This window comes from Otolemur garnettii, unplaced genomic scaffold, assembly GCF_000181295.1.
Source record: "Otolemur garnettii isolate 467f Iridium unplaced genomic scaffold, OtoGar3 scaffold00030, whole genome shotgun sequence".
Lineage (NCBI taxonomy): Eukaryota > Metazoa > Chordata > Mammalia > Primates > Galagidae > Otolemur > Otolemur garnettii.
In genome coordinates this window covers 9,080,390-9,095,110 of record NW_003852425.1, presented here as the reverse complement: position 1 = coordinate 9,095,110, position 14,721 = coordinate 9,080,390, and the positions used below count along the sequence as shown (strand labels likewise).

Sequence of the window (14,721 nt, the reverse complement as noted above, 5' to 3'; positions counted from 1 at the left end):
AACTGGCTTCTCTAGATTTGCTTATACACCATAATTTATCAAATTCAACTCTCTGGCACAGGGTTTAAACCAAATTTTCTCTAACATGCAAACCAAGAGATGTCTCGTAACTTTTTAATTTGAATAATCGTGATTATAAGAGCATCAGCCTTTGTTCATTCTGTTTTCCAGAAATAATTCTTACACAGTACTCGTTAATTAAGTTGCTATTCATTTATTTCCTTTGAACCATCCAATAAACACCAATACTGTGAGAATCCATTAACCAAGCGTCCTGTGCAATAATGAGATAAGCAAGGGAGAAAAGCTGTCGCTGTTGCCATGGGAACTTCTAACTGGTGAAAACTCTTCACTTGAGTGTGATCAAGAGTTGACCCTGCATTTAGGACATGGCCAGCAAACAGCTGACACCAGAATAACAACTCTTTTCTAAACAAACAAAAAAAAAGCCACAAGTTAATTATAAATAAGTTTTTCCTACCACGTAGCTGTCTTAGTGTCTTTTGTGCTATAAATTTCTGCACGAAGATCTCAATTTGGGGCTGTCGTTTTCCCTTTCTACCACGGTGACTTCGGTCGTGGTGGGAAGCTCGTAGGGCTTGGTCTGCTTATGGAGCAGCTCTTGTCTTTTCCTCATAATTTCTCGGAAGTGCATTTTCTCCTCTAACTCTTTATCTTTCCGTTCCTGGGCCTCACATATCGCGTCTTGTCTCTGTCGGTTCTTTAGTTCTTCTTCCCACTGTTAGGGAAATAAAACGTCATTTAATTTGAATTTCCATGCATGGAATATTTACATACATATACACATATATCAATGTAACTTCTCAGATGCAGAGTCTTATATTTAATTATCCTCTTAGGTTTTTTTTCACAGACATTCCTCAGGAATTTTATGCTCTATTACACTGGAAAAAATATACGTGACCCCTATTAGAATGTGTCTAGGTCCCACAAAACAGAATTGCCTTTTAATAGCTTTTAAAGATAACGAATCCTTGAAGAGATAATAGACTTTGTATCTCTCTATCCTAAAGGACTTGACTCTCTTCACCATTATTGGTATTTATACGACAGCACGAGTCATAAAAAGAAAAACAAAGCTACAGCAAAAGAAAAAGGCAAACGATACAAATTAAAGGGAAAGATGAAAACAGATGAAAACTGGGATACTATTCCATGTGAAGTTGAAAATGAAATTATCGGTCAGACAAATTTACTAGGCAGCAGACCAGCACGAAGGCTTCACAGAGGTCCGTGTGAATGGCCATGTCAGCTCACCATGGGGCCGAACGTGTGACGGGAAGAGTCTGAGGAGTGCGCAGTAGTGCTGGAAGTCATGACAGTAAATCAAGCCAGCGCCCCGAAGGACTTTTTTCTCCTCCTAACCCAGCTGATGAGAGACACGGCAAACACGTCCCGGCCGGGTGAGGCTCGGAAGGAATGACTCCCAGCGTGAACTGTTACAAACTTCTGAGGACGCTGCGACTGCTGCTTTTTTGGGTCACCTTCAGCTCATGCTTTTCACAAATACTCAGACCAAGACGCGCATCTATCAGTTTATGGATTACTCTAGATCCTGGTGCTACCAATCTGAATAGTGTTCGTTATTTGGGCTCTGTGAATAATGAGCAGAGGTAAACCTCAGGGTCCACACTGTGTCATGCAGCTTTGCTGAACACAATAACATTTGTGAAATATTAACATATTCCTATTAGAGTAAATACTAAAAACTAAAGTATGATAAGTCATATCTACTTATCTTATCCACAGTTAAGTTTTTATGACATAAGAAATACAAAAGTTAACTGCACTCATCATGAAACTGTAGCTACACATCATTATTACCCATCTATTTAGTTTCTCAAAAACCATTTTTGTGGGATATATATAGAAAATATCCAGAACCCCCAGACACAGGCTGAAATTCATGCATTAGTTTAGTCTGCAAGTTCTATGACACTCAGCTGTGATGCATTTGTCTGGTACAATAACCTAAGTAATCTAATTCTTTAACAAAACGACTAATTTTGTGTTATAGGATAGAAATAGCTGTTGGTATGATTATGACGCTATCTGTAAAGAACGTGCTCTAATCTGCTTAATATGAGAAATTTCAATATGTCTAATGACTTTGTTCTTTACATTGTGAAAGAGCAACAGAGGATTAATTCTTAAGAACCGTTGGTAAAAATGAATTCTGTGGTTTCCCAACAGTGTGTCTGAAAGCATCAATGCACTTGAAAGCAGCTGAGGAGGCATCATATAACTACTGTGCTGGGGCAGCTCTTCCCCTTTTTTCTCCCCTCAGAATTTGGTATGACGAGAATTCACTGTAATATCCAAGTTCTCCTCTTCATTAAGCCAGGAACACAGTAAACTTTTTCTTGACCATAACAAGTTCAATTTGGGGAAATTGTTATATTGTCTTGACTTTCACCTGATATTTCCACTGCCATGGTAGGTAGGTGGGACGTAGATGCTACAGACATTTGAAGTTGATGGGAAAGGGAAGCACCATTCACCCCTTTATTCAGTCCATTCACTCAGTGATGCAGTCGTCACACTGTGGAGATACCAGCAAGGTACAGGGCAACTTTGCATCAGCCAAGTAGTGAGGTGACTTCCCTACTTCTTGCATATTATAGCTGGTCAACAAAAGTCCTTTGAAAATTATACTTGCAGCCATGGGGATGTGTTTTTGTTTTTTGTCAATATTACAGATCCACCCTCCTACTCCCATGCTGGTTAGGGACTATAAACCAAGAATTTAAGCACGTATGAGAAGGTTAAAGGATAATGGATGTGGATTCCAAAGATGCGGCTTGGGGCATAGACAATCCATTTACTGACTTTGAAACGTTGAGTGAGTAACTATACTGTAAACAACTAATTGATTTCTCTTATGGGTAAATGTTTTACAGGGTAATTGTGAGAATTAAATTAATACAAGAGAATTTTGTAAAGTATGAAGAGTAAGTACAAAGCCATATAGCTATACCTCTCTGAAAGGAAATGATATGTATATGAATTACTTAAAAATATAATATTCAGACAGACATTTCAATAAGCCTTCCCAAATCAATACTAAGAGTTACTAACTATATTAGTGGGCTATTAATATATCAAATAATTTGGATAGGTTCTCAAGTACATTTTCAAAAGAGGTTCCCTTTATCCCTCTTTAGCTACAATATAAGCAGCCCCATGGCAGTGATTACTTTGGAAATGCTTGTACCCTTAGAAAAAGGAAATGATGATGATGTTAGAAGCTATTTCCTAACTTATTCTGTCACTCAAAATACTGCCCTCCATCTCCTTAACTAGCTCTAGGCAGCCCAAAGTAATATGGATATAAAACAAACAGATGAGGAATGGGAGGAATAACTCCTAGCATGGTTATCCATCCAAAGTAGTATGGATTACCTGGATATGTAAATATACACATGTGTATGTACATATTTCCACATATATATGTGCATGTATGTATATATCTACATATATGGGTAAATGTATGCATTTGTGTATATGTGAGTGTGCTTATATAAGTCTATGTATATAAAATGTTAGAAAGTTACTATCTCATATAATTTGTTCTAGATGATTTAGTCGATGTGACGGGGAAAATATAAATGTCGAAATTTCCAAACCAGTAGAATTGTTTGAGATAGCCTTGTATATATGTTGGCTTAACAAGAACTTTTTAGTGAATAATGGAACAACATTACAGCTCTCACTTCTTTATGATTCCAAGGCAGCAGTCAGGATCTAAACTGCAATATTAATACCTATTGCAAGAGTGGGCTCAAGATTAGCTATGTGCTAAATAAATATTTAAAGTGATAAATAAATGAAATAGTTCTTTATTTTTAATCAAAAAATTACTAATTAAGTGGAATGTGGAAAAAAGTAATCATGGTAATATAATCACAATCTGATAGATAATACTGAACTACTAGTGGCAAAATTAATTTAAATACACTTTAAATGTATCGTCCATATTGTATTCAAAGAAAAAAGTAGAAAATAAGAACTTTCTCTCCTACTCCAAGTCTACTTCTGAGGAGAAATAGACGTAAAAGGATGTGCATTTGGTAAGAAATTATCGACTAAGTATAGCACAATGGATTGAAGTGTCTTATGTGAACAGCCTTCTATTGCCACTGCTTGTTTAACTCACAGTAAGAACAAAGTGATTAACGACCTTTCTGATCTGTCAAGGGTAAAGAATAGTCACTGAAAATTGAGCCAAAAGATTTTTTGTTCCATTATTAGAACTACACTGCAGAAGAAACCAGTGTTCAGTGTTCAATATCAGACTCTCGTCACAAGAAATCAGCACTCATTCAGGATGCACGATTGGGCCAGTATTTCACAAATGACAGAAGGCCAAATTTTGTGTAACCCAGTGAAAGTGCTGAGGTAAACAGATAGCGTAATGAGGGATAATTCAGTTTGGCAATGACCAGTCATGGCTCTACTTTTAAATTCCACACATTAATGCTTCAGTTTCAGAACCACATTAAATAATTCACAGTGCCTCTAACTAACACAATTTTTGCTGCAAGCTTAAAAAAAAAATCAATCTTACGTGATGGTCAACGACTTCTGCCAGCTCTTTATCTGCTTTGGTGAAGAAATCCGGATATGGAAACAGGGGGAAGTCTACTACAGAATCATGGTCCCTTTAAAGGAGAATAAGAACAGATCCAGCATTAGGCACAGCTATTTCTCCTCCCTGGAAATAGAAAGATTTGTAAGTCATAATTCATTCAGCGTTTTGATTCTACATTGGTAACATAAAGTACTTACTCCGTGCAGTCTACCCTAAGTTAGCCTTTTGTTTCTGTAAGCCATCTTGGATTACCAAAACTGACATTTTTGAGAGCAGGTTATGACATTGCATGAAAATCAGAAAAGAGCAGAAAGCCAATCTAGTGTTAGGAGAGGTCAGTCCTACAGGAAGTCTGTAGCAAACAGGACAGTAGGATACGAAGTGCTCGGGAAATGTGATGTGGGCTGTGCCGGGGAGAGATGAAAGTGCCCATCCCCCACACAGCTCTGGTGGAAGCCCAAGATTTTGATCTAAGTAAGACATGCTAAAAAAACCAAAACAAAACATGATTTCAATACTTCCCCAAGTTCTCCGTGTTACTAAGGCAGAATCCTGGTAGATGGTTTAGCAATAGCTCCAAGAAATTGTTGGCAGTGCAAAGCTGGGCCTCAAACTAAGGGACACTTAGTGTTAAATTATCCACACGTTAGTTGTACTATCAAAGTTATTATTAAGAAAGTGTGTGAGTCCAGGAATATGCAAGGTGAGGAGATGGTGGTGGAGGATGGTTTGGAAGGGAGAAAGTGGGTACAGAGAAGAAAGTCTTAGGGAAGACCCCAAGGAGAGACAGACAGTGAGAAATGTCCATATCAAAAAAAGTCTGATTCATTTTTAAATCTGGAAGGCCTAACATGAATTTTTTCAAGTTGCTGCCTATGCCATCTCTGTGTTCTTGACACCCTTTACTCCCCTCATTCCGTCAGGTCCTGTTGCTCTATTCTGTGCAGAAGGATACTGACAAATTTTCTTGACTTTCATCTCTGTCCGCAGCATCTTTTCCCAAGGCCGAACCATTACCACCTCTCCCCTGAATGAAAGCCTCATGTTTCGCATGTCTGCACCCACCATTCCTTACCTACTTTACTCTTGTCTCTATAAAGTAGCTAGATATTTTTTTCAAAATTCAAAGCAGATCCTGTCAACATCCCCTATCGAACTGTTCAATATTTTCCCAGTAACTTTAGTAGGATCAGGACTGCATTTGTTAAGGAAGCCCGAACGAGACTGTGCATTTCTTAAAGTGGTTCTTTGTGTGGTTCCTCCAGATTGATTTCTCTCCTTACTTCTCCTGGGTTTCTGTGTATCCCTGGCACAGGCGTTTTCGCAGTTGCTGGCTGTGTGTTGTTCCATCCCGCCGTTGCTGTTCACACAGGCTGCCCTTTCTTCCTTTTCTCCTCCTCTCCCCCTGCTGCAGGGATGGTTACTGCAGGCTCGTCTTTCAGCTCTCAGTTCCAGGCCACTGCCGCAGCCCGCAATCCTCCATGGACGTTGCCTTCATTACGCTTACCTCAGTTGTAATTGCACATTTGTGGCGTGCCTGTGTGAGCTTTGTGTTTTCCTGACCAGAGTAGGAGCTACGCGATCATGGAGACTTTCATCTGATTTCTTATCATTGTCTTCTCAGCACCCAGCACCGTGCCACTGACGCTCGGTGAATGTTTGTGGAATGACTGAACGAAGTAAACTATGATGTGCTTCTGTCCTCTTTATTTTCCAAGCCATTAATAAGATTCCACCACAAGACACTTTCATGTCAGTATAGTAGCACCCCACATGGTGGTGGATGGATGGCCACCTCAGGAGACAAGTTGCAGAGCAGTCGAAAGAAGCGGCCTGATGAAGGACAATGCAAGTGCCGGGCAACCGGGGACAGGGAGCCTCTCCCAAAGCAGTAACACCATACCCAAAAGTGTCGTGAGCAGAAGAGCCCTAAGATCTCACTGCATGGGCCTCCAGTCAACCTGTTAGAGAAAAATGTGACCCTAGGAAGCTGGGACATGCAGAAGGTGATGCTTCAGTTGACTACATTCATTCAGTGAAATGCAGGCACTTTTGATATTCAAAGAATTGTGGCAAATGCTGTGAAAAGATAAGGCATCATCTCAACATCATAGAAAGGTCCTAAGTATTCAAGCAAGTTGCCTAAATTTTTTCTTAAATAATGTGTTTAAATTTTAAAAATTCCAAGTGACATATTGTCCAAAGACCTTTATAATGGGAAAAAAAAATGGATCTCCTTGCATAGCTGTGATTTCTAGTTCCCTTAGTTGAATGGTTTGTACTGGACAATAAAATGCACAGGTAACTATAATACAAGACAACGTGAAACAGGAGAGTGGTAAACAGTCAGTGAAATATTAGTGGAAAACAAACAGCAAAATGTTAGAGCGCATGGGTGCGGTGCCCAGGCACGTCTTAACGCCATTTACTGCTATTTAATCCCTCTGCTCTTCAGTTTCTTAATTCTTAATATAGAAAAATAATAGAATGTGCCTTGTTATGTTTTCACAAGGATTAAAAAGAGATCAGACATGAATAAAACACTAAGTAAGTTTCAGGTGTGATATCCTTATCATCCCCTCCAAATTCAGAGGAGAAAGCCGTGGCTTCTGGCTGGTACTATCAATTACAAGAAAAGGAGGGAGGACAAGCCAGCTTTGAGCACTAAATGAGGTCTAGAATTGTATGTTTTAAGTTAAATGGAAATGGCGAGAGGCTTTTCCAGAATGGTGGCGTGTTGATTTCCTGGGCTGCTTTAACAGAGTATCAAATCAAGGTGCTGGCAGTCCTGGTTCCTCTAGAAGCTCTCGGGGAGAATCCATTCCTCACGTCTTTTAGCGTCCAGTGGTTGCTGTCAATGTTTGTTACTCCTTGGCTTGTGGACACACCACTCCCATCTCTGCCTTTCCCTCTGTGTCTCTGGGTGACTTCTCCTTTTCTGTCTCTTATAAGGATACTTTTTCTGAGGGTATAAGAATCCTTTCACTGAGTTTACCGCCCACATCACCAAGATTACCTGAACAATCCCTTCAGTCTGATGCAATTTCAGCCAGGTGACTTCCTGGCCATGGGCCCCTGACCTCCTTTTCTCAGAGCATCCACTTTAGAAAACTTTCAATTGTAAATTCTCTCTCTGCTCCTAGGAAAGGTAAAGCTTCTCCTTATTTCATGTCAGTTTTATAACCCGTGAATGTCTTTCTCAAAAAACCTGGTGCCACCTCTTTGAAATGTAGTCAACAGAGAAGGTAGTCACCTGTGGCCCAATCTCCGTGGGCGATCTGGGGGCCTATGTTAGGTAAGTGACCATTTAGCAAGCATATCACATACCTGATCACTTTGGCGACCTACTTTCCAGTGCCCTCTCTCCTACCTTTCCAACTAGCTCACCCAGCACTTAAAATCCTCCCACTGCACATCTTTTGTGTTTACCTGGATGGATTTCAAGAACATCTTCCCAAGTATCACAAGAGTGGAAGAGCAAGTATCCAAAGTACCCAATACTCACATGAAGCCAGTAGATGAACAATTACAAGGGAAAAACACAACCTCATTCAAGTAAGGGGAAGGGGGAGGGGAGGGGGTGGGGAGAGAGGGGAGGAGGTTTGGGGTGCTATCATCTAATGGGCACCAATGTAGGGGTACATGGCACACCTCCTGGGTGAAGGGCTCAGCTACAACTTGGACCTTACCTAACAAATGCAGACAAGGTAACTTTATCATTTGTACTCTTATATCAATCTGAAATTTAAGAAAATAATCCTCCTGCCTTATTTCAGGAAGAACAACCTTTCTCCTCTACTGCAATAGTTGTGAATACAATCTTCTTTACCTGTTACATTTGTCTAGTGCAATTCTTTGACACACTCTCATTTAGGATAATCTCATCTTGAGACTTTTACCTTAATTATACCTACAAATCCTTTTTCACCAAGTAAGGTCACTTCCACAGTTATGATAGTTTAAGACCTGGGCATATTTGGGGGAGAACACAATTCAGTCCACTACAGACAACAAAGACTCTCAAAGCAAGAACATAGAGAATTCGTCTGGGAAGGTATGTAAACTGAGATAGCTGGAACTTAGAGTACAGTGAAGGGAAGAAGAGACTCCTGACTTCATTCATTTATTCAAGCATTTATTGCAAAAAAGATATTATTATAAGTAGCTGGAATAAAAAATAAAAAGGAAAGCCCTGGATGCTGCCCCCTAAGGATTTGAAGTCAGAAAATTGCCATAAAATGATAAAATAGGGTTCTTTGGCGTACGAAGGTGGGTAGCTGGACTAATTCAATGTAGTGCGTCAGTGGGTGAGAGAGATCTTCCTGGGTGGTTTATGCATGGTTGTCCCAACAGGATGATGATGAGGTTGACGAAAGACAAACGTGGGACATACTCAGTTTGCTTATTATATAAAGGATGAGAAAGCACAGAGTTATTTACAAATATAAGAGGGAATAACAGTTTCTTGAGCAGAACTATGCTGACTTTTTAACTCTATAAAACACTCCTGAAGACATCCAGGTGTGGCTCCTCTAAGGCAGGAGACATAACCCAGGTGCAGGTGACACCCACAGGGTTCAGGTGGCTTCATTGCTTCATCCCACACACTGACTTAAGAGTCGGTGTTGAGGCACAAACTCAGCCAATAAAATATTGCTTTTATCTCAAGCACACTACACTAGCCATTGAAATTATCCACTGAGGGGAAAATATTGTACCAATTAATGTCTTTGTTGGACGACTGAATGACCTGCCCTTAATTCTACTTTTCGAGAGAAGTGTGTACCATAGACGCATCAGTTGATACGGATTTTCGATAGTACCTGTTATTCTCCTTTTTAAAATTCATTATGAATCAATGACCACTCGCTGATTTCAAATTTAACTTGCTCCAACTAATTGTGTACACATTTTTTTTTTCTTTTGGAAACTTATATTTTTACTATTTGGCTACCAGAACCCTCTCAACTTAGTCAACTTTCTTTTCATCCTTCTTCCTACTGCAGTTTCTTTTGATGAAAGCTTTATTTGCTGAAGGCAGCAGGTGTGAGATATGGACACTGTCCACAGACCCCCGATTCCTTTTAGAAGAGAACAGTATTATAAACCTGTACTGGGCTATGCAATGGTACAGTGGACAATTCCTTAAAACTTCAGAAGTTAATCAGGATGATAATAGAAAAAAACTACTTCAATCACTCTAATAGAATAAGAAAAATTCCCTTTAATCAAGAGATCAGGGTTCATGTAGTTTCTGATTAAATTCGGCTTCCTTTTAACTTTCTCTAAGGACATGTTACTCCAATGTTTCCCTTTCTGTCAGCTTTGCAGCATTACACTAAAGAGGGACAATCAATGATGTACTCAGATTGCACAAAGTGCCTCCAACATCTAGAAATTTCCATTCTTTGTTTTTTGAGCCCTAAAGCGTTGATATCCAGATGGTCCCTGTCTTAGCATTAGTGGAGCAATAATTATTTGAAAGGAAAATGAAGTCCTCCTTCTCTCCAAGGTAAACTGAAGAACTATCCCAAGGCTTTGAAAGTCCTTGTGCAGGTGACCAGTCCCTCCCTTGCCAATAAGTTCAGAAGAGTTAGCTTATCCTTAACAAAACTAGATCTTAAGTAATACTGTCTGTAAATTCTTTAGTGGCATTTTTCCCAATTCCATTTCATTTCAGGATTCTTAGGAATCAGGGATCATTCTAGACACTGACAGTTTTCAAATCCTTAGAGACACATTTAACCATAACTTGCACACCCAGGACGTGGGCAGATTTAATCTTTCATGCGTCTTTAGGCAGGAGGTTAAAAAGTGGAAGATTTTCTGGGTATGTGAACAAGAGATTTATATCTCAATTATGTAATTTTGATTTTCCATTTGGGAAGACAGATTGGTGCAAGTAATAAATCATTCCTGACTATATTTTGAATATTATTTTTATTATCTTCAACTCCAATTAGCTTGTTCAAATTACAGAGCCTCAGGATTATAGCTGCTGGCAAAGGACAAGATTTAAAGCACAAATACTTATAAGAAAAGTATACCAAGTTAAAATAAGAAACTAACACTAAAGCAGTTTCCTTAGCTACTTTTTAAAGGTAGGTTGGTAAAGAAAGAATGTGTTTTCAATTGACTACTATTTTTATCATTACCTGCTCTCGTATTACAAGTATCTTGTAACTGGGCATTTAAATGACCTTCCTTTGTAGTGCCTATATTTTAAAACATTCTGCAGATACAGTCTGCTGAATGAGAATTAAAATATTGTTCCACTCTCACCCCTCCAACATCTATAGCCTGGGTAATGATCCCATTTCTGCCTGGCATGGAGAAATGCCGGTCAAGGGGAAGCTTTGGGGTCCTTGGACTCCGGCCATTGCCAGTGATCCCACCCCAGGGCCTTCTGTCTCAGACATCAGCTTCTATAGTTTGTCTCACTTTTTCCTGCCAGCCAGTCTATTGATCTGGGTTTCCATATACAGTTCCCGCTGGAATGTTTCATAGGAGTAGAGCCTACAGAAGCTAAGGAACTCGATGTCAGTCTAGGAGTATTCAACTTTAATTTCTTTTCAATTCACTGATTCAGAATGTTCAGTGGATGTATTCCATTTAAACAATTCTTCCTGCATTGCCAGACACAAAATTTGATAGTCCTTATCCAAGGATGATGCGCTGACACTCTAGCACTGCAGTTATCTACTGCGGTCTGTCTGTTATACAATTCCCTAAATCCACCTTTCATTAGGGTCTGGGCTCTCTTCATCAGGCCCATTACAGACACTCATCTGTGTGGTTATCACAACAGAACTGTGATGTGGCTGATGTCAAAGACATGTCCACAGACAGAGTGAAAGGATGTTATGCAGATGGTTTCACAAAGTTAGAGAACATGCAACATGCCCCCAGGCAGAGGTATGGTCCAGGGATCCCTCTGAAAGAAATACAGAGGGGTGAATAGGAGTTAGTATAAAGTCAGGGAGACTAGTGGCACATAGGACTTGTGTGAGCAGATGTTAGATACAGGTGGGTGGAGAACAAGTGATAATTTCTGGTTTTACCATGTGGCATTTAAGCATCTTCTTACACCATCTAGAACTGATCACTCACTGGACCTGTTACGACACTGTAACGCTGGGAATACTCATCTCCCTTCTCCATCAGGACCACTGCTTCCTGCTTCCCCGCTAGGTTCCATGCCCTTCATCTCTTCCTTTCATCTGGGGGCACACATTCATAAGAAACTTCTGGAGACATACTGAAGAGAAGGCAAGTAATTTGAAACCAAGTGTATTTGAAAATTGTCTTGATTCTAACCTCATGTTTGATAGATTACGGGCAGACTTATATCCAGGTATCATTTGTTATCTGAACTCTCACTACTCAATTTGAAAAACAAAATAGATTCAAATGAAATTTTATGTGAAAGCTTGTTATGTATTTTCCAAACATTATGAAGAAATTCACTTGAATGCCACGAGCTAATTATACTTATAGAGTGGACATTATTGTCCCTCAGTGTGCGAAGGCAGGTGTGAAACCATGTGTGGTTTTGTCTGCTTAGCTTCTCTGAAGTGTATTATTTAAGGTATTTATTGCTAATTTTCTCAGTAGAAAAATGCAGAAATCTCAATTAATAAAACAAATGGTTTCTTTTTGCTCAGCTCAGTCTCAGCAATTCATTAGGAGTTCTTTCTCTGATGACCCAGAAATACAGAAATATCAGACCTCTTCTCCTCTTGCAATGCCACCATCTCACCATGTGGCTTTTAAGGTAATTTGGACCAGAGGAAAAACATGTGGAGGAGACACAACAGTTCTTAAACTGTTTTATCACAAATGTGTTATGTCACTTCTGTTAATGGTACTTGCCAAAAATTACATGATTCTAACCCAAGATTTCTGTACCTTGACCATACTGATACGTAGTATCAACATCTGGGCTTAGATTTTGCTCTGTTGAGGGCACTGCCTTATATCCTGTAGAATATTTAGCAACATGTCTGGCCTCTGCCCATGAGATGCCAGTAACATCCCCCACTGTGACAAGCAAAGTTGTCTATAAACACTGCCAAGGTTCCCAGAGGGAAAACTGCCTGTTTGAAGTCCACTCTAACCTAACCATGAGGAAGTCTTCTGGGAAGAGTAAGGAAACACATGAAATGTTTTAGGATTGTTAATGGTCTTTTAATGTTCCCCCTTTCCTTAGTTCTTCCACTTTTACAATCAAGTGCTTGGTGACAGGTTTCCGTGATGGCCCCCAATAATCCCTGCCTCCTGGTACTCCTGCCCTTGTGTAAATTCCCTCTCCCTGAGCATGGGCTGGCTGGCCCGAGGTCTTGCTTGTAACCCCCAGAGTATTGCAAAGGTGGCAGGCTCCAATCTCCACAATCAAGCCTGACTTCTGTCTTAGTAGCAAGCTCTCCTTCTCCTTCTTGGCCTTTATGCTTTGATAAATCAAGTCGACATATTGGTGAGGATCACAAGTAAGGGAACGAGGATGGTCTTTGGCTAACTGGCAGCAAGCTGCTGAGATTCCCAGGGTAACAGCTGACAATCATTCACAAATGGTTTGGAAACTGAATCTTTCTCAGTTCCCCTTTGGGTGACAGCTCAGTCCTGACCCACATCTTAACCACAAACAGGCGAGAGACCATAATCAGGGAAGCCAGCCTTGCTGTGCACAGATTCCTGACACCCTGAAATCCTGAAATGACAAATACTTCACTGCTTTTAGTTGTCACATTTTGTGGTCATTTGTTACACAGCAAAGTGTAGCCAATACAGAGTATCTTGAAATAGGTCTTTTAAAATTCATTTTGGACTCTTTTTCCGGCTGGAACCATGGAGGGTGTTGAAGAGAAGAAAAAGAAGGTTCCTGCTGTGCCAGAAACCCTTAAGAAGAAGCGAAAGAATTTCGCAGAGCTGAAGATCAAGCGTCTGAGAAAGAAGTGTGCCCAAAAGATGCTTTGAAAGGCAAGGAGGAAGCTTATCTATGAAAAAGCTAAGCATTGTCATAAAGAATACAGGCAGATGTACAGAACTGAGATTTGGATGGCTGGGATGGCAGGAAAAGCTGGCAACTTCTATGGACCTGCAGAACCCAAATTGGCATTTGTCATCAGGATCAGAGGGATCAATGGGGTGAGTCCAAAGGTCCGAAAGGTGTTGCGGCTTCTTCACCTTCACCAGATCTTCAATGGAACTTTTGTTAAGCTCAACAAGGCTTCCATTAACATGCTGAGGATTGTAGAACCATATATTGCATGGGGGTACCCAAATCTGAAGTCAGTAAAGGAGCTAATCTACAAGCGTGGTTATGGCAAAATCAATAAGAAACGAATTACATTGACTGATAACAGTTTGATTGCTCCATCGCTTGGTAAATATGGCATCATCTGCATGGAGGATCTGATTCATGAGATCTATACTGTTGGAAATGCTTCAAGGAAGCAAATAACTTCTTGTGGCCATTCAAGTTATCATCTCCACGGGGCAGGGAATGAAGAAAAAGACAACCCACTCTGTAGAAGGTGGAGATGCTGGTAACAGGGGAGACAAAATCAATAGGCTTATTAGAAGAATGAAGTAAAGTATCTGCCCTGATTGTTTTTGTAATCTGGTCAGTTAATAAACAGTGACTGCTTTCAGATTGAAAAAAAATAAAATAAAATTCATTTTGGAGCATTATTTGGACCTCTTAAATATGTAAATTTGTCTTTAGTTCTTCCAATTAAAAATAAATGTATTGACAAATAACTCTTTTTGTCTTGTTATTTCCTCTGGCATTCCCTTAATTCTAAAGTAGACCTCTGGGACTGGGCCGCTCATTTTAGTATCTTCTTGTTCCCATTTTCCTCTTCTTGGCCTTTCTACTTTCCGGGATAGCTCTTTACCTTTATCTTCTAAGCCTTGGGTTGAATTTGTAACTTCCACTACTATGTTTCTAATTTCTGATAACTCTTTCTTATTCATACACTATTCTTTTTTAATAGACTTCATTTTTCATGAATGAAAACATTTTTCTTTATTTCTCAGAGGATGAGAATTATAAAGATTTTTTGACATTTCTTCCATCCTACACTGTTCAGTATTTTCTGCATCCTTTT

The 14,721-nt window shown here is 39.8% G+C and overlaps 1 protein-coding gene and 1 pseudogene across 2 annotated transcripts in view; one reads left to right on the top strand and one right to left on the bottom strand.

Moving 5' to 3' along the window:
- Positions 1-383: 383 nt before the first annotated feature.
- The window catches only part of TMEM232 (transmembrane protein 232), a 183,969-nt gene continuing 169,631 nt past the window's right edge, over positions 384-14,721 (bottom strand). Inside the window, exons 12-13 of the mRNA XM_023512700.1 lie at positions 4,589-4,682; positions 384-739 (exon numbers count right to left, since the gene is read on the bottom strand). Coding sequence (XP_023368468.1) covers positions 509-739; positions 4,589-4,682 — 325 coding nt within the window. The 3' untranslated portion in view covers positions 384-508. The remainder of the gene's footprint in view (positions 740-4,588; positions 4,683-14,721) is intronic.
- On the top strand, positions 13,443-14,204 carry LOC105886901 (annotated as a pseudogene). The gene has a single exon (XR_001161244.1). The product of XR_001161244.1 is annotated as a 60S ribosomal protein L7 pseudogene (transcript).